At 31.1% G+C, this 21168-nt stretch overlaps 1 protein-coding gene across 1 annotated transcript in view; it reads left to right on the top strand.

Moving 5' to 3' along the window:
* LOC140050894 (metalloprotease TIKI1-like) overlaps positions 1 to 19247 on the top strand; it is a 28858-nt gene extending 9611 nt beyond the window's left edge. The window contains exons 4-6 of the mRNA XM_072095888.1: positions 9181 to 9271; positions 12814 to 12975; positions 16023 to 19247. Of these exons, the coding sequence (XP_071951989.1) occupies positions 9181 to 9271; positions 12814 to 12975; positions 16023 to 16227 (458 nt within the window). The 3' untranslated portion in view covers positions 16228 to 19247. The remainder of the gene's footprint in view (positions 1 to 9180; positions 9272 to 12813; positions 12976 to 16022) is intronic.
* Positions 19248 to 21168: the final 1921 nt, after the last annotated feature.

Below are 21168 nucleotides of genomic sequence, written 5' to 3'. Positions count from 1 at the left end.
TATAACTGTACTGTAGTTGAGTACAGTAGTTTGATTATAAGGGTCCGTTTAGTCTTCAAACAGTGGTAGGGTAGGGTCCAACATGTTACTGTACCCATTTCCAACGGTGTATACTGACAGACAGTACTGTACAGTAGGTTTTTATATTCTTTACTTTACACCTATACTAAAAGTATAGTAAATAAAACGAAATCGTTTATTATTGTTTATGTGTTAGAAGAGATGCCATAGTTGGTATCAAAATAGTTATTTCAATATGTGTCACACTTTAAACCGTACTGATGCAGAAACAAGTTGATGATCTATCATTCACCTGTTACACATCATAACATGGTTTTCTTTACGAAAGGTGGCTACAAACTCGACATGCTTCGGTCAATGAATGAAGAACGGTACTTTATAAAGGCAATACCGAATGCTTCATTAACTTTACACTAAACCGTTATTATTTATTTATATCCGAATTGAGTGAGAATTAGGATGCTTTGTGGAGCATTCTTCCAGGGCAATGAGTAAATCCATTGGCCATTTTTAAAGTTTATTCTTCCAATTTGACACTTGACTAAACTTCATAATTCTTTACCAATATTGCTCTAAAACACACAACAGCATAACTAACTTTAAAGAGGTAATGTTACATACTGTACCACTTTAATCTTTATATACATAATATCACTTTAACATGCACATAAAATATAACCACAGACCATTAGGAAGCAATATCTAAGAATAGGATATTACTACTACAGTACATACTGTAGTTGATGGATAAATATTAATGATGATGTTAGCCTTTTATAGTAGCAGCCGCTTTAAACTCATTAATTTCACCTTCAATTTTGTGCTTCAATCGTCGCAATCAAAATACAAATGCTAGAGTACACTCTGAAGATAAATGGTCAGGAATTTTTCAATGCCGAATCTATAGAGAATATTTCAAATATAAATAATGAGTATTTATCTACTTATTGAAGATGAAATGATCATATTGAATTGGAACGTGACTTTTGTTGTTGATGAAAATAATATCATCTATAAACACCTTGAAAATTATTATTCTTTATTATTTATATAGTATGATTGCTTTTATTCCAATTGGAAACTGTTATTAAAATAAATACATCTAAATATTAGATTGTCTATTTGGTTGACTAAATCTTATAACAATGGTATTTCTGTATACTTTGTTGTTTGTGTACATAATAGATTTTGTATTTTGAGGAACAAACCTGTGTTGTATTTTATTACTAAAAAATTACAATATGTAAATGATATTAGCTTGCCCTCTCCTGAGAGCTGTGATACAAAAATATTCCTTTAGCAACCTTCTACAATAATGGGCTCATCCACCAGCCACACCCTCACAGGGGCGCAGAATGCCAACGTACCACCATCATTTTCTTGCTCAGTTTACTAATTATTTCATATTCACTGAAATTGTCCATGTCTCCTGGTAAATTATTAATTTGTAACTTTTCAGTGCACATGTTTGCCTGTCCAATTTACACATCACAATAACATCAAAACTTCATCTCATATTTCATCTCTCGATGAAATTTGATTTGCTTTATTAAACACAAATACGTTATTTACAAATTATTAAATTTTTATTGTAAACATAGTAATTTGAGCAACACTTTCATTGATGCCAACCATTCAACCAGTTCTAGCAGCCAATTCGTGGGTGGAAATCCAACACCATTTTTTCAAACATAATTTATTTTAAACTTTGGACTTAACATATTCATATGTTGATGTTATAGTATATAATGAAGATATTTAATCTCTCTTTTATTATCATCACAACACAACCATATTCAAGTCATGTTTTTCTATTTTTTCACTTAGAATTAATATGTACGACAGCCATTGAAAAAGGATTTTACTCCACCCTAAACATGAGAAGCATATGTGTTAATTATGTGGAAATAAGTTGATAGTTTTCTGCTTAAATTACAACCAAATGTACAAACAACAAATTATGTGTTGTGAATATGAGATCATCAAAATTGCTGAGTAATTGTCATAAAAATCCATTTTGATATTATTTACCATTAGCATTAACTGTACACTATACTGTAAGTACTGTAGCATCGGACTTCTACTCCGTTTTGCCTATACAGTAAAACTGAAGTATACATTCTGTAAACCAGGACATAAATTCTAGACTTTCGTTAAGCAATATGAAAGATCTACCAAAGGTTCTTAAACAAGATGTAAGAAAACATTGTTTGTAAACGAAAAATTGATTTCTTACATCATATTATTTGGTCATTTCTTTCAACAAATATCTACAGTTAGCGTAAAAATAGTAGTAAAAGTAATAAAATAGGAAATATAACTAAATACTGATATACAGTAAACATATACAGTAATTAAACTAGATTTAGAAGACATTGTTTTTCCGAAGAGTAAAACATTTGAAGTTAATTGATCTTTCCATAGGCAGACCTACTACAATTATACCTTTAACAGCGGTTAGAGTACTACTGTACAGTGTCAAGTCCTGCAGCAATTACTATAAACAGTTTTATCAATTACTGCTGTTTTAACGATGCAATAACTGTCAGCAAACCACAAACCTGTTACATGGCCTTAATTTCTATTCTTGGTGATTAAGATATGAGTATTTTTGTTTATAGATTTAGCACCTGATTTGACAATTTATTACCAAAAGATACAGGTTGTTGACAGGATATTTAGAGAATAATTACTACAAAATTTAACAACCTGCCTGACCCACCAAACACAACACCCATGGACACCCTCAACTAATGCACACTACCCTGCTGTTCACCTGATTTACCATAGAGTACAATTAATTTTACTCTTTATTTTTGATTTATACATTATTGTTTTAGGAAAAGTAGTAAAGAGTAAAGATACTGTAAGCAATTTACTAATAATATTGTCAATGTTACAGTACACTACATTGAAAGGTTATTTTATCAAACGGTTCTCTATGTTTATGATACCTTGCAATACTGTATATTATGTATTTTAAAAAACACCTTTATCCCCCAAATTGAATCCATTACTACTTCTAAATCACAACCATATTAAGAATACAGTAGTCATCAACCTTGGTTGTAGTGGAAATTGCATCTTAATATTAAGTAGGTTTGTGGATGGCCAAGTGCACTTAAACGGCATGGCTAAGCCCAAATCTTACTTAAGAAGACTTAAAGTCCATGAAAAGACTGATTTTTTTTTCCACTTGAAATTCTTAATACTGTATATCTAGTAAAAATATCTCTGACACATCCTGTCTTCTTCACTTTGAGTATCATAACAACTGTTCTTACAGTACTCCTTACTGTCATTCATATTTTTATTTTATTTTAATCTTTAATCAATCTATAAATTGTTGATTAATAATTAGAATTTTACAGTATTTTATTCATGAGTAGATGTACTGTCCAGAGATGGATTTGATCCCCAGTCAGCAGTATAGTTGGGAAGGCCATACAGTACATTAGTCCCACAGTAGAAACCTCGTCTCCTTTGGGACATCCCTCTTCAGAATTCACTCTAATCCAGGGGCCTTAACAAGGAGAAATGATAGAAGAGTGAAAGGTAAAGAGTGCACACATGACTCATTTCAGTGCGTCTGATTGGCTACATCCTTGAACCCATGTTATAATATCTTTTAATGCATTGCTAACCTCTATTCAGGGGACACTTTATGGGTTCCTATAGGTGTCCCCATAATATCTTTTAATGCATTGCTAACCTCTATTCAGGGGACACTTTATGGGTTCCTATAGGTGTCCCCATAATATCTTTTAATGCATTGCTAACCTCTATTCAGGGGACACTTTATGGGTTCCTATAGGTGTCCCCATAATATCTTTTAATGCATTGCTAACCTCTATTCAGGGGACACTTTATGGGTTCCTATAGGTGTCCCCATAACTTTCTACTCTATACATTAATAACTTATTAAACCATTCTGTTATATTATACACTAGACCTATGTAGAGTATTTCTATCACAAATCAATATACAGTCTGGTGTATATCTGTCAGCAAATCATTTTTTAGTAGCCTTATAATTATTTTACCTCTAGTACTATTAGACCTACTATTTCATTATCCCACAAATCAACAGTCTGATATTATGTCTGTCCAGTGAATATTTTTTATTATCCTAATTCCTGTAATGCTTTTACCTATGCTTCTATCATATTTTATTTTTAACCCAACCTCCTTATTCATAAAATATACAGTTTTTTCTAAAAAGACTACCATAAATTATTTAACTGAATGTTGCAGCTTGTAAATTCTAAACAAAAAGAATCATATGAAAAGTATTATATTTCTTCTACTATTTCAGTAATTTTTGTTTTATTGTGTGATAAAAGTTTACCTACATCGCATTAGGGTAAAGGCCTTTTAAAAAAAAGTTTACATTAATATGGTGTGCTTTACAGTAACACACACAATCTACTTTTCACAAAATTCACACACCACTCCCCCTTCCAACTTCTCACAACCCATGTACTGTATCTCAACTTTTCACAAATTAACAATTTTAAATTTTCCACTATCAATTCTCAGTTAACCCCCTGTTTCACAAATACTTTCCCCAATGCAATACAGTACTTTGTTCGGCTCCCACGATTACTTCCCATTTTAACCCTTGGCGTAATCGCTTCACCCATGTTACAACTGGCCTATCTACTAGTGCCCTTCCACGACCTTGGCATATCTATAGTTATTTGTACTATTGAAATCTTCTCTTTAAATCATTGTACATGTTTGATTGATGCAACGATAAATTATCAATTTGTTAGGATGAATGGCTTGCTAATGCAAACAATCGCTGAAATTAGTCCATTAACAGTGTTATATTTTTATCAAATTACTGGCGGCACAGGAATAGATCAATTGAATGTAGGTTAGAAAAAAATAATGTATTATAGAATTAGTAATAGTGTGGGAGGAACATTTTAAGGGATTTTGTTTGGTGATAACATATTTGCCTGGTATAGAGGAGGAGATCTTCTGTAGCTACTCAAATTTAGTAGTACAGTAGTAGTACTGTAGTAAACTCGTTACGATTTTCAATAAGCACTGCAAGGAGAAGTTTGGTCTGTCCAATGCAGACTAGTTAACTTCTATTTTCTTCATGTATTCAGAACATCATTAAACCTTAATCATTGTAATCATCATGACTATTAATAATTATTATATCGTTATACTGCTGTATGTCTTTAATCATTATCATTGGCGACATCATCTACCATTGGCGACATCATCACTAATTCAAATGCCTGGATATACCAAGTTGTGTTCATTTATGTAGACTTTTTATATTAATTGAATAAAAGCAAAAGAAATATAGGTATAGCTTTATGCCTACCAGATGACGTGATGAATTAGGTAGATGATATGAAATAGGGTAAAGGTGTTCTCAGTCTGAGTTCAACGGGGCACAGCTCTTCATGTCCACAAGTGTATTGTTTATACAGGCGTTATCGGCACTATTTTTCAATTATCTATTTAGTCTTGCTCTTAGCTGGTTTCAAAGGAAGACCGACGAGTACATCCAGTAGTCTATTTACTCTATAATCAGAATACACTCGGCAACAATATGATTGCATAAACATGTGGGTACAGTAATTATTAGGCAATCTAATGAAGTACTTTGAAATGAAGGATGCTTTTCATCAGTCAGCTGTTTCTAAGTATATTCAATACAAAAAACTATTGAGAGTGACATTAAAGAATGATCCCTCTGTAGTTTTTGGCAGTCCAACTTGTAAAGTGAAGGAATGATGATGAATATATGTTGTGCTATTGACTGATTTCAGTTCCCTGAACACTAAATATTTCAACTTTAGAATGATAAAGAATAATAGATAAATCAATAAATTTGTGAATAATCAAGTCTTCTACCGTAGGAGGAAGCCTGACTCAAAGACTGCTTGTACCCTATATCTGTAGCTGTAGGTGTACTCTTTGTGTGTTGGAGCAGTTTAAACTTAATTTTAAGATCTTTTTTAAGACCTTATTAGGATCTATCACTGAACAGACTCAGTAAGACACATCAGCAAATGAAGTTTAAAAAAAAACCAGTAGAAATCGATCATTTCTGACTTATATATGCTGGCCTTTTCAATGTGAGCATGTGCAGAATGTGATTGGAAAAACTTTACTTGTTCATAATCAGGTCTCTTCTAAACGGTCTGGTTTTATCTCATCGTAAGCTTTGCTTGTTAAATTTAATTTATGTATTTTGTGATAACAAGTCTGTACGATATTATCTGTGCAACAAACAGTGGTAATTCTTCATGTTAGGTAATCTGCCCGATTATGTTTTACGACTACATTTTATCGATAAACTTTAGTAGTATGCTGGGATTCATACTACTGTATCATGTTTTTGGATATACTCATCAGATTTATGAAGGCTGATGGTCGAAATTCATGCACAGTATACCTTTTACATACAATGATATTTTATAGGCTTATTGTTATTTATCAAATCGTTTAAAGGTCTACAGATTTTTCATATGAAATGGCTTGACCGCAAAATTGAGCCATTAAACTGTAGTTGTTGGTTAAATTGCTGTTGTTTGTGGTCACCATTAAATCAGATAAAAGCTATTTAGCCTATTTTTAGTAAATCCATTTAATGTAGATAATGCAAAAATTGCTTCCGACATTAACAGTGAGGTTACATATAATACGCCTGAGTATTTTGAGGCTCTGGATATATTTGAAATACCAATAGAATAAATCAATCAAGAGGAAAACATCCATAGAAATTAAATTTAGATTGGAACTGTGTCTTGATTATTTCAATATTAGATTAACACCATTTCCCAATGGATTCCACTATCATATTTCTACAGTAGGTTTTCTTTTTTTGTAGAGTGGCCTTGTTTCGGGTTTCCAATAGAACGGAAATGATTAGGGAGAACGTGACAGAATTGAAACATCTCATGTTTGTGTTACTCTTTAATCTCTTTACAGATTTGTGAACAATTATTGACTCGGCATAACTTATAGAATTGTTACCATGGTTATAATTGACCGTACTTAAAAGACTAACTACCTTCATATGTAAATATTTTTTGAGACACTGACAGTATAATTGACATGGAACACGTACCCACTCCAGGCAGGAAAAGCCTGTTGACCAGGATTGACCAGTGTGTAACAATAGATTAAGGGAAAGTGCAGCTTTGGATATTATAGTCTGTTTCGTGCCTAGCTTACCTGGATAAACCAACAATAGCCCCTTCTCCTCGAAGAGTGAGATATAACTCGAAAAGTTTAAAAGAAATGTTGGTTTGTGTAATATATTCTACTGTATAGTATACAAATCACATCCTGGAGTTATGGTATTTTGACAATTTCCGGATAAAATTAGATTTGAAAAATAAAATGAATTAAGCTACTGTAGGCGAAACTATTAAAAACTATGTAATTAAATGTAATTTATTTTATTTATAGGCTTTTGTTTTTCTTTAACTTTTCTCTTTTTGTTGTATGTTGTGTATTGTACCTGTTCTGATGGTCCCAAATAATCAGCAATTGCTGGATGGATCATCCTCATTAAATATGGTTCAAATAATAAATAAATAAAATGTAACATTTAAAATACTGTATACCTGTGGATATAAATGTAATTTTAAGTTTTAATAACCTTATACCATAATGTCATCATAGTATATGAATATATCGTACATTGACAGCAGTTTAAAATGTGTGTCAATTAACCTAAATAAACAGATGAAATTAAATTGCTATCAGTAATCAATCAAATTAAATTACAGTACAGTTGTCAATGTAATTGGTACTGTTGTACATTGGAGTTAGCATCTCAATGGTTGTATGACTACACAGAAGTAATAACAGGTATTCTTCAATTAAAAAAGTTATGACACATACAAACTTTATGCAAATTTAGGCATTATTAAATTGATGGACGTTTGACGTTTTCCACTGTTTTAATTTAGCATTTTTGAGTTGAAATCCAGACACTGTAAGTTATATTGTTCATAAAAACACATACCGGTAGATATTTTTATGTCGCCAATCCAAAAAAAAAAAAAAATTAAGGTAGATTTTATAATGTTATACCTTTCCTGATATAAAACCGAGTCTATTTTAACTGAAACTTACAGCCTATATACTATACTGATGTATTACTATTATAGTATAGGAAGATTATGTTAGACAGATATACTCTATCAAACGGAAATGAAGAGTGAAGATTATGTGACAACCTTACCTATATTGCTTAAAATTGATGGCTTTCTGTGACATGTAAGGAAACTTGTATCGATCAGTATATTTCGAAAAGATAAAAATCAACACGCACATCTTCTTAACAAATTATTGTCATGATCTTTTAAACTTCGCTTGTCAAATTATTTGTGAATTTTCATAATTCTGTTCTTGTCATTTATGAAATTGTCAAGAAAAATGATAATCAGATACGTGCAATATTGTTTAAACACTAGTAAAGTTATGTTTAGATAAAAAATAAAAAATTCATTACTCATTATTCATTAACACCTTGTGGTTTATTGAACGAATATTTTGATAATTCTGAAAAATATTCATTTAATCTAACCAGTAACACAACCTTTCTTTACAAAATACAAATTTGACCCTCTATTGAAATTGTGCAAAGACAAATGGTTGCTTTTTTATGCATCTGACAGGATTATTATATATATTTATAATTAATTGATTACCATACAATTTATAGCTATATTTAAGATAACACTTAAAACATATAATTACAGTAACATGTGTGTTAATCTTTCCCATATTTTATAATTTAATAAAATCTGGAATTTACATCAACCCTCTTTGCATATTGCATAAAAAAATTAAAAAACTGTTATTACTGTGCTTAACTGTAGGTTTATTCATCATGCATTATCAACTCATTATTTATCCTTACGTGTAAATGGTAAATAGTGTAGTAATATACTTTTTTATGGATGATATTAAGCAAACCAATTTACCTGGGTGATACCACCGTCTTGGAGGTTCAAGTGTTGTTCCTCCCTCAGAGATGAAAAACCTGTTGTATGCATAATTGCATATACATTTGTATACAGTAGATAAATTGTTATTATTATATATACTGTGTCTATATCGTGCTATTGTAAATCAAAATTTAACCAGATTATATTTTAATATTATTTTCTTGCAGGTCATTTCCTTGGAAATCACACAGTTATTGATCTACTAAAATCTGAGGGTTATACAATTGAACATGTGCCTGCTGATGAAGTCATTCAAAGGTAATTTTATATATAACAAATACTGATGTGTAGAAAGAATTCAACTTAATTAATAGCTCATTATTGTGCTTTTAACAATGAAAACTTCCAGAATATTAAGAAAAATACAGGTTAAAAAGATGAGTTTTTAAAGCTACCTTATTAAAAGAAGAAGAAGAAAAAGATGGCCTAAGTACTGTAACAAATAGTTACCAATAGATAAAACGAGCAAGCAGAGACTTTGAACTAGATCTAAACAGATGAGTTAATCATGAAATAAATGTTTAAAGTTTCTTGACAGAGTATTTCCAGATTTTGATATTACAAGGAATAATTTGTTTATTTTTAGGGTGGTCTGGTAATAAATAGGTCTTCATGTATAGTAATCTTTAAAGGTGTGTTTGTAGAGATGAGACAGTGGTGGTAATCAATGTTCCATGCTTATTTTTTTATACGTACGAACACAGCCCAAGACCCTAATACATCAATGACCAACATTCTACTAGTCTAGATGTGGTTATGTGGTCATATTTTCCTACTAACAAAAGTACAGTACAGTACACTATTTGTTATCTTTCAATGGTTTCACAAACATGCTAAAGTAAACATTAAAGTAACCATAAAAGAAGACATGATGATGACTATAAAATAATTTAATTTTAATAATGCAAATATTGACTTCTGCATACTTGACTAGTGAAACATATGTTGATATCCTTAATGTATAGTAGGCCTATTTTTCTGTATTTCATATATTGAGTCAAATGCAATAGTATAACAAATGTGCAATTACTTTTATTATAAAATTGCTATTGAGTCTGAATCACAGATCATGAAACACATCATGAATGCATACAGTATTATTAGATATAAACATACAGTAGGAATCAACACTGAAGAACATCACAATTTACATTACATTTGTTGCATTCTGTCCATTCTGGTATGGTTGATAGTTAATAATTTTAGATTTTTAGCATCAGCCTCCTACTAAATTGTTATCTTACAATACATTCTTCAAGCAAGGATTTTAAGGATGGGTCTAGTAACTGTATCTTGTCATGTAGTAAATGTTCATGTTTAGATTGTCTAAATGTGTGTGGTCTTGCTTGACAGCAATGTTGACAATATCACTAACGAAACCATCGTCTCTTTATAATTGAGTAACCCAGTGAGTTTAGTAATGAGTTCTTATTCTTGTTAACATTATTAGATAGATAAATTCACTTGGTTTACAGGTACATACTCTATCACCTGGTTGTTATACACCTGTTATAACAGTATGAAATCTATCACTATTTCATCCTGATGCCAAGTGTCTGATTTTCTGACTTCTTGGGTGGACTTGTTTCTAGCAATATGTGTATGTATATGTTATGTACTACTGTAAGTACATAGTGTATTCATCTACATTAAATAATATCATATCTAAGTGTATGAGTTCAAAATAACAAATTCAGAATCTGTCCGTATTTATTCATATAGGTAAATATTTATTTTAATTATGCTGTAAAGACAAATGTTTTTGAGGTAGTTAAGCTAACAAAATCAACAGTCATTTTCTCTTTGAAGTGAGGAAGATACATACAAAATAATGACTTTAAAAGTCTCCTTTAGAAGAATATTAGTCTATTCTATGATGTACAAAGCAATGCAATATATAATCAATGTTTGTTACAGACTGAATTACTCTAGGGCAATAGAGTAGCATACAACATACTGTAGCTGGCAATACGTATGTAGGTTGGCTGTGTGCCATGGTCTAGATTCCTTAAGCCACTAGTGCATTATGCCAATCACTGCACAACATACAAATGAACTTGATCCGGCTGGCCGCTGTAGCAATTCAAGACGTCGTCAGTCGGTATTCATTCATGTGTTTCAAGTCAATAATGTTGATCGTCTTCATTAATTCAGTTTAGTTTATCGCATCGTGTTCTAGTTGGCTTATTTTGTAATGGCCTTGTGTAACTGTGAAAGATGACACAGGCAGATGACAGTGTATTGGATAGTTCAATAATCGGTTATGTTTGTGTATCATTATACAGACTGCTGCATAACGCTTCTTATCTTTTTTGATTTTTCAATATCCTAATTGTAAATGAGAATTAAAGAATTTCTTCTAGAAAATAAATCAAAGTACAGGTACTGTAGTAAAACATACAAAAAAATTGTCATTGTCTTGCCATCCCTGTTGTTCATTACTACATCATCACTCATGTCATATTCATCATTATTATTTTTATCAACCACTACTGTATATTACAGTTAGTTAGTACTAACCCAAAACTTTGTCCTCCGTCTTTTCCTAAGAATGCTCACACTGTTTGAGTTGGAGTGGACTTTTTACTCTCCTTTAGATAAGTTAGAACAATATTTTTTTTTTTTAAATGTGGTTTTTAAACCAATTTATTTGCAACAATCAAATGCTGCATTTAGTAATTCTCAACCATGGTATATACTGTACTACCATGTATGGCTGAAGTGATAACACAAATTCCAGGAACGAATCCATGCGATCCCGTGTTTTGACAGCTACTTTAGGATCAAAGTTATTTTCTAGGCATACTACTGTATATAATTTCAAACATTAATATATTAATTCAATCATCATGAGTACTTATATCGCATTACATTCCATAATTATCAACAAAACGTGAATATCAAATGTGTGATAGTTATGGTTCAATAATAAACAGATGTATTAGATATACAGTATGAAAAACATAATTAACATGTTTTCTATATTCAAAGTAAGATGTCAAATAGGATCCATATGATTGTAAATAACTTTAATTTTATGTAATGTACAAACCATACGAGAAGTACATGAACCTATAGGGCGTATATTAACATGCAAATCAACAGAATTTAACTAAAGAATTTTGCCTTTGAGCTGATCCGCCCTGTCTAATTTGACTTATTAAGTTGTTATACGAACATTGGTAGTTAGATTTTTATCTGCTGATACAGTAGGTCGATAGACCTATATTCAACACAATTCCTCTTTCTACAGTATATACTGTACAATGTTAATGATCCGAGTCAAATTATACCTTTATAATTGGTTAATTTATATGGAATTTTACAATGAACTATGAATTAGACGTAATCCTGGACTATAGATCAAATTATGGTATTTCAAAATTACGTATAATTGGTTTGGATTTGGTCTTGTTGAATTGTTTCTATCTGGTTAGGTTATTTGTAATTGCTTAATTTAAATGAGTTTCAATTTGTTAGAAACAGCTGTAGAATACTTAATTTAAGCCTAGTAGATGTCTAAATCTACCACAAGCCACTAGGCGAAATTGTTTGTGAATCGAAAGCAACAGCTTATACGCATGTGTATCCGTTGTCGCTTAGAAATTTTTAGTGCATATAAAAAATCACAGATATTCGCTCTTGTATGGAAAGCATACAATAGTGCATTTTTTTCGGTTTCTAAAATTTGTTTTAAAAGCAAATTTGAAAAAAGTGATAGATATTTTTATAAGTTAAATTGATAAAACAAGTTTGTTATAACATTTAAATTAATTTTTTTAAATTTTGTAATGTTTCAGAAGGAGAAAGCCAAAGGATGACAGCTCCACCAGAAGACACGGAACAAACAAAAGACGAATAAGAAGGAAACATTTTAATAATGATCGAACCAGGGTAAAGACAACACCACAACCAAAAGTAAACAACTTCAATGAATTATGGATTCATTTACCAAAAGAAACGTAAGTTTATACTTTGATTGCCAAGTTTTATTGTCATTTTTCTTGTAATGAGCAAACGTTATTTGGCATATTGTCTCAAAAGCGTAAACATAAAATTATATGATACAGGGCAGTATACCAGTTTTCTCTGGCACATTACATATCAACCATTGAGCTTACAATAGTTTATACCACTTGGATGTATTGCAAGGCACCACACATAATTTGACCTATCACAATGCGATGGATCAACTGAACTGTCGTTTGCTACTGTTCAACTAACTTGCGCCCTTCGTCCTTGCATTGCTTTGCATTACCCAAGTGGAAACCAAGCTTTAAAAATCCAGATAAAACTTTTGAAAATATATACTGATACAAACAAATATTTATTTCTCAATTTCAATTTTAAATACGGCAAAAAAAAGGTTTTCCAGAAAAAAAAAATGATTTTGTTTTCATTGTTCATGTGGGAAATGATCACACCTCTATCCAATCATTGTTGATCTCTTTGCTGTTGTTTTCTACTTAAAATGAACCAACAAAGTCTTCTCTTACCCTAAGTCACTGTTTACTCTTAAGTATCTTGTATTTACTTACAATTCTATCACTGGTATACTTTAGTAACCTTTATAATATACTTTATGAAATCAAAACTTAATAATAAAAATGAACCAACAAAGTCTTCTGTTAGATACCAAAGTCACTGTTTACTCTGTTAAGTATCTTTTACCTACCTGTATGTATTCACTTACGTTTCTACCACTAGTATGCATTAGTAAACCTTTATAATATATGAAATCAAAACTTCTTAAGTCTGTACTTATCAATAAGTAAACACTATAAGTATGATACTAAACAATTATGTAGCTGTTTCAATAGACCATTAAGAAATACTAGACAGTTAAGTAATAGGCAAGTGGAATTGATAGTTTCAAATGACTCTCATATATATTGGCAATGGAGATTATCATGCCGAAGTTAGAAACTTAAGTATATATTTCAACTACCCTATTTGGGTACATACAGTAAGTCTAATTTATTGTTTGAAATTGAAACTTTAAAATTATGCTAACAATCCTTGAATTAGGAAAGCACTGTACAGTATTTGGGTACATAATTACTGTAATTGTTTGAAATTGAAACATAAAAAATAAAAATGTATTATTATAGCGAATATAAATATGTATGTTTTGAGTATGTTGGTACCAAAATTATATCAATACACCAAGTAGTTTAGGAGGTATGGCCCTTTTCACTTATTTTGGTGGCCATCTTGAAAAAAACCACCTTCCGGTGGTCGAAATTCTTGAGACTTTTTTTCTGTTATTTAGTACACCTATGACTACCAAAATCCGTTGAAAAACCTTGTGTTGCAATTTTTTTGAGGTGAAACCTTATTTCTACTCTACTACTATAAATAGGTAGGAAAGAGCTATAACTATAAAGAATCTAAACCTTCTTTGAAATAGAATAATCTCAGCACAATGTTTTTTAACACATTTTTTTGCTATTAATATTAGATATTTGGGAATTGGAGAGGACAGTAGTTGGTACTGTTGTGTTATATTACCATTGATATTGACCATTAAAACAAGTTCTTAAATTGAGTGAATTCATACACCTACAACCCTTTAATCATGTTTGCCAACATCTCATTCAGGTGTTGTCAGGTTTAACACCATTATTCAGTTAAAGAATGGGCCTAGAGTTAAATGGACTAGTACAATACATTGATATTTAACAGAATAAATAAAAGTGGGTACGTTTATAATCACTGTGTAGTTTCTTCATTTTTGCTATTCAACATATTCTACATCTTTTAGAAAGGTGTTAGTTATACAGTAATATGCAAACAAATTAGGCAGTACACTTTAGTAGTATGATATGCCTTAAGGTGTACAAGACACACAGAACGGTTGGTATGTGCTCTGCTGTAAGTGTAAGGGTATTTTGTGAGAAAAAACTTTACTTCTGCTCTATAGGTTTACTCTGGATGTAGGATACTTTTTTAAATTTTTTGGAGTGGCTTTAATACCTACATCATTTCTTATGATCTTCTATGAAAGTCATACAAAACTGTGTTAATTCTATTTAATTTAAATATATAAAAAAAATATAATATTTCTTATTAATTCATATAATTATAGGCCTTAAGACCTGCATTTGCAGGTCCGTAAGTGTGGAACAATTTCCCAGACCCTATTAAAAATGCATCCTCTATCTAGTTTTCAAAAAACGCATCTATTTTCTTTGTAATTTCTTTCTGTTTTTTCTCTCAGCGCTTTGGGACAATCTTTTGATTGTATATAGCACTTTATAAATCGAATTACATTACATTAATTATATGTTTTTGATTAAAAGAGTCAATCTTTCAACTCATTCATTATTTGTATAGTATGGATACCAGTAGCACTAAGAGAATGATGAATACAGTGACATTGCATGCTCCTCAAGTACAAACCAGTGTGCACTGAAAGAAAAACATCATTCATAATTAAGAAGGCCCTACGCGTGTACCAATCACCGTCACCTTGTTTATTTAAGCTCTATATATTAATTGACCTCCATAAAGACAACTCCTTGATTGAATTAAGAACTATCGGTGGCTTTAAATCAACAACTACACCACTTCCGCCCCATAGGATGAGAGGTGTTGATCAGATGGGCTGCGATTCGTGCCTGACTGTCTACCGTTATTAAAAATATGATTTGAAAATTGCACCCTGCTAGCTTCATTCGTAGAAAACGTGAGAGATAGCTTTATATGTGATGCGAACTTTGATTGACTTTAATTAGCTTTTGAAAATAAATATTGCTTAAATTATACAGAAATTACCATTTGATTACATATGTATGTTTTGTTCAATGCGCTTATTGGGTTTACATACAGCAATATATCGATAACACAAATATTTATATAAAAATTCATATGAAAACTATATATAGATTTGATTAAATTTATTTTTAAAACTTTTCCAATCATATTTTATCTGATATAATAATAAACAGTAAAATAATTTTATAATGTGTATATGATAATTAAAATTATATTTACGATTTTCTTCCAGTTCTCCGACGCCATCAAAAGAAGTAATACCAGTTCCAAATGAGCAAGACCCAATTATAACAACAGTAGCAAGTCCGCAAGTTGCATATAGCAACATATATGTCACTTACGTACCAAACACGGGTGGATCGGCCAACTGTATGCCTAACAACTTTATACTGTCCCTTCTATTTGTAATATTATTATTGCATTCATACGTATTGTGATGAGTAAAAATTGGCTTACCATATTTGCTGATGAGGAACTGACCAAAAAATATAGTATTTAAGAGAATATATAGTAAAATATCTTATCATAATTAGCCTAACTTACCTAGATAAACCGAAATAGGCCTTTTCATCTTGAAAAATAACAAAAACTTTGAAAACGCCCCTCAAAGATAGTGGAATTGTCTGTGAGGCGGCCACAGGTATGTAATTTAAAGGATCAAAATAAAGGTCTGGAAATCCATATTATGTTTAAATTCACTACACTACAGATGTTTTAAGAGGCTCCTGCAGAAAATATTACCAAGTTTTTAGAGTTTTTTAAAGGTTTGAGGAATGTATAGTTTTCTTTCTCAGTTCAAATGATACCAATTCTAGGTATATGTTCATTTACATTTATCAAATTTAAAATTCCGAAAATACAAGAATTATTTAAAATAGGTAAAAGAATAGATGATATATAACTTTCATGGTAATACCACCATGAATTAAAGATAGCACAGAATAATGCAAAAAGGATTGAATGCAAGAGAGCATAATTTATACAATCTTGGCAGGTAATATTATCATGGTTTATTCATCAGTATAAAAGGTGATATGTATCTGCATAATTAACTAATTCATCATGATTATTGTCAGTTTACACCCATCAGTCATTGAAATACTCATTAATATTCAAAACGTCCGCTTTTAATTGCGATTGCATAAATTAGTACCAGACCAAATTTGTATTCTTACCTATAAGCAAGAAATTCTTATATGATATGAGCTGTCAAAATAGAATTTCTGTTAGATTACTAAACAGCATTATTCTGTGAAAGTATTAGAATGACTATTATACCATGTATATATAAAAACATATATATAATATCTGTACTGCAAAATGCAAACAAGTTTGACAAACTGTACATGTATATATATTTTAATTTTTTACAAAATGTACAAAGTTAAACTTAAGTTTGAATTTATTGAAAAAAAAAATATTGCAGTTATTAGTAATAAATGATATTATTTATTTATTTTCCTTTGTAATATATATCTGTATATTATTTGTAAGGGTACTTAATAAACAATACTAAACAAGGTTATTTTGCCGCTATAGAACAGTAGCATATCTTAGGTGCTTAAAGCACTATTTTGAAAAATTTAATAAATAATTGATTAAATTAATTTTGATGGCTCTGTAATGAAAATCTTTTCTTTATTTTCTTGGGTATGCTACTTACTGTATATCATGGTATGTACCTATTGAATGAAATTATGCTAGTAACACCTTTACAAAACAAGTTACTTATTTGTGTGTGAGCGTTATTCAGGTAAGAAAGCGATATATATTGGACACTTCTGGTGTAGATTAGTTTGACTCTGGGAAAAGTTACAGTATTACAAAAAAATAAAATATGTTGCCATAAAAAGTATATTATTATAATGCCATTGGGGCATCTTTGATTTCTCTAATATTTAAACGACTTTCCTAACATCTTACATCCTCTTTAGTTTTCAGTATCATCCTCTGTACCATGGTTATCTTTTCTTGTCAATTAAGGCCATTCCCCCTCCCATCTATTAACAATTGTCTTGCACAATGTTAATCTAATCAAGCCCATATCTAGAATTCTTCACTTCAACTAAAGGCTAGCAGCACAATTATGATAAGTAGTCCTTATGATTATTTTTGCTGCTTAATTAAGAAACAAACCTACCTCTGTAAAAATCTGGTTACTTACAGGCTTATAAATCCGATTCTCACAATTTGCATATTTATCTATAACACATTAAAACCAGAATGCTGTAATTAAATTTGTCCTTACAATACATTTGCAAGAAAGTATCAAACTACATTATGTAATATATTCTCATGTGACACCAGTTTAGCCTAAGTTATTTGTTTAAAACAAAATAATAATATAACAGTAATGTCCGTGTTCATTCTTGATACTCTGAAAAGAACATGGAATGTAAAAACTAAAAGAAGCAAAATAAACCTTGTCATCACTACTATTATAATTAAGTACTTAAAAAATAATTAAATGAGTGTCAATTGAGCATCTATATTAAAAGCTGTATAGAACACACTAGAAATTGTGGTCATGATTATTTTGTGTTTCAAAACAATTGATTATTGATTATGATCTGGATCGATGCATTATCAGAAAAAACATAAAATTTAAACAAACTTATTAGTCAAGGATTCAGAACTCTGAAAATAGCATCTGATTGGCTTGTCTGCTAACCAAGAATATAACAAGAGTATTGAACAGTTTCGTGTCTGTTGTGGTGTAGCAAGTAATAATTGACAGGCTCTTATTAATATTAGGGCGGTATAGGCCTACCAGTGATAAGTTGCCAATGCTACTTATAACCAACATCACTGTTAAACTTACCAAGGTACTGTTTGAATTCTTTACCCATGGCCTGTATTATAATATACTGCATAGTGTTTGCAATTGAACTATGTAATCAGTATTTACTATTGGACGATGTGTATGGTATTTGCTATAACATGGTATATATTATTAAACTAAATACTAATCTATACATATGAACTTTTATTTGTTTCTTTAAGGATATATTTAGTTATTTTATTTCAGGGATGAAATAGACACATCTTGCTTCTGAATATGGCATTAAACCCCTTTCCTCAACCCATTTAAGCTTTATTAGTGCATTTTCCATGATCTGGATCAATGTATAAGCAGAAAAACATAAAATTTAAACAAATTTATTAGTCAAGGATTCAGAACTCTTTTGAATATGATCATGAGAAGAGATAAATGCGACACAACGTCAACAAAACATAATTATAATAATATTTCAATCAAATTTGTCTGAGTAAGATTCCAAATAATTTCTATTAAAAGAAATAAAAGTGTTTTAAAATTTGTAGTAATATCTAGAAACATGTCTAGCGCCACCTATGAAAGGCCATGCAGTTGCTAGGCTGAAGAATGTTGAGAGAATCCAAACATGCATGAGTTGAATAAATGTACACCTCTTGGGGACATCTGAAACCTGTATTAATTTGTGTTTCATTTAGTTGTTCCTATTGAACCGGAAGGAATCATCAATCCACACTGAACGCAACAAAATTAATTGTATTTTTTCACTAAGGAAAATATAAACAATAAATATTACTTACAAAAAACGCCGCTCACTTTTCTGATGTAACAACAGTTTAATTATTGTTCTTTCGTCATTAAATGATGCTTTTTTTAAAAATGATATTCTATTTTTAATAATTTAAGAAATAATGATTTATTATCTAAACTATTTAGTATTAAATACCTAACTCAGGGAAAATTTTCATTTAAAAATTTTGTTTAGCAATATTGCTAATCAAACTGATTTTTAAGTCGAGAAACATAGTTTTGTATTGTATTTTTCAAAATGTGTAGCAATAAGGTTGTTTTGTATAGCTTTTTGCTACGCTACACTGGCGAAAATGTTCCCTGTAACTGTTTTGATTGAGGATGTATACAATATTATGATTGGATCCAGTTGTAGCTCATCAATCAATTAAAGCCGCAATCAATTACATCAACTTTTATTTCATAACAAGTCTGTGGCCCACTGAGTACTGAGAAAAAAATGATTATCTTAGGGCCTGTTTCTGCTGAGCAGAAATAATCGATTATTAACCGTTTATTTTTTTAATCGATTATTTTTGGGCAGCAGAAACGGCGCAAAATAAAATAACCGATTAAAAATAACCGATTAAAAACACTCAATCCATTGCGTGTTTTAATCGATTATTTCTTGTTTTAACCGATTATTGCGGAGCAGTTTTGAGCTGCAACACAAATAGCGATTATTGACCTCACTTTGACCTCTAGAGTATGACAAACTTATTCACGTCACAAGCATGCTGTTTATTTGCGCGATATCGACGACGATCAACAAAACCACGATTGCGATGTAGACCGAATAAAAATCAAATGTTAAACATTTGATTTTTATTATTTTGTGGGGGAGAATTATACCGAGAGACTCCAGGATTCTGTGTTACAAGTACACCTGTTACATACCACCAGTCCAGGCTAACGATGTTTTACATGTCATTTTTTAGGCCTGTTGTCTGTTGACTTGTTTCGGTAGAAATATATAGCCCATTAGGCCTAGCAGGCCGAAGGTAGAACCAACGAACGGCGAAACGAACTTTTTTCGCCGACGTGTCCTTATTAATATAACATCATTATTCTGTTGTATGTGGTACGGTAGTAGGCCTAGATGTTTATTTTAGAAATAATATAGCTTTACGTAAGAGTAATTTTTAATCCTACATGTGAGAGTTTTAGGCAGCGATAGGATGTAAACAAACCAACTCTCATCGGCCTTTCATAACTTGAACTGCGCTGTGGGGGAATGATGACGTGATTTTAAAAACCGATTACCCGAATAACCGATTAAAGTCGTAGCAATTTTCAATTGCAACGCGATTATTTTTGTGGTTTGCGGTGACTGGAAAAAATCGATTATTTTGATTTTTTTCAGCAGAAACAGACCCTTAAACTAAACTATAGGAGTACTGTTCCATTACTCTTAATAGTGACCCACATACCCCAACATTCCAATCAAACAATTCTTCATCTATAGGCCTACACACCAGGGCCAAGCTTCTCTGATACTATTCGCCAAAACTTATATTTACCATAGTCTGAGGAAGGACCATTATATTATGCCTACGTTGACAGCCTACTTCTACTACTTGTCACGTCTGCATAGACTCTCTTCTCCCAGACGCTTTTTGGGGTTTTTGAGCAAGCCCAGTCCGAGATACCCAGTTTTTCAACCGTGGTAAGCAGGCCCGTAGCCAGGGGGGTTTTTTGGGGTTTGGGCGAACCCCCCCTTTTGCGCGAACCCCCCTTTTACCAGCGAAGCCCCCTTGAAAAACAAAGGCCCTACTTCCAAAATCGTGCAATTAATTATCAATTATAGCAGATT

Source organism: Antedon mediterranea, chromosome 6, assembly GCF_964355755.1.
Source record: "Antedon mediterranea chromosome 6, ecAntMedi1.1, whole genome shotgun sequence".
Lineage (NCBI taxonomy): Eukaryota > Metazoa > Echinodermata > Crinoidea > Comatulida > Antedonidae > Antedon > Antedon mediterranea.
Note: the sequence above shows the minus strand (reverse complement) of the source record. Positions and strands in the feature narration are given on the sequence as shown.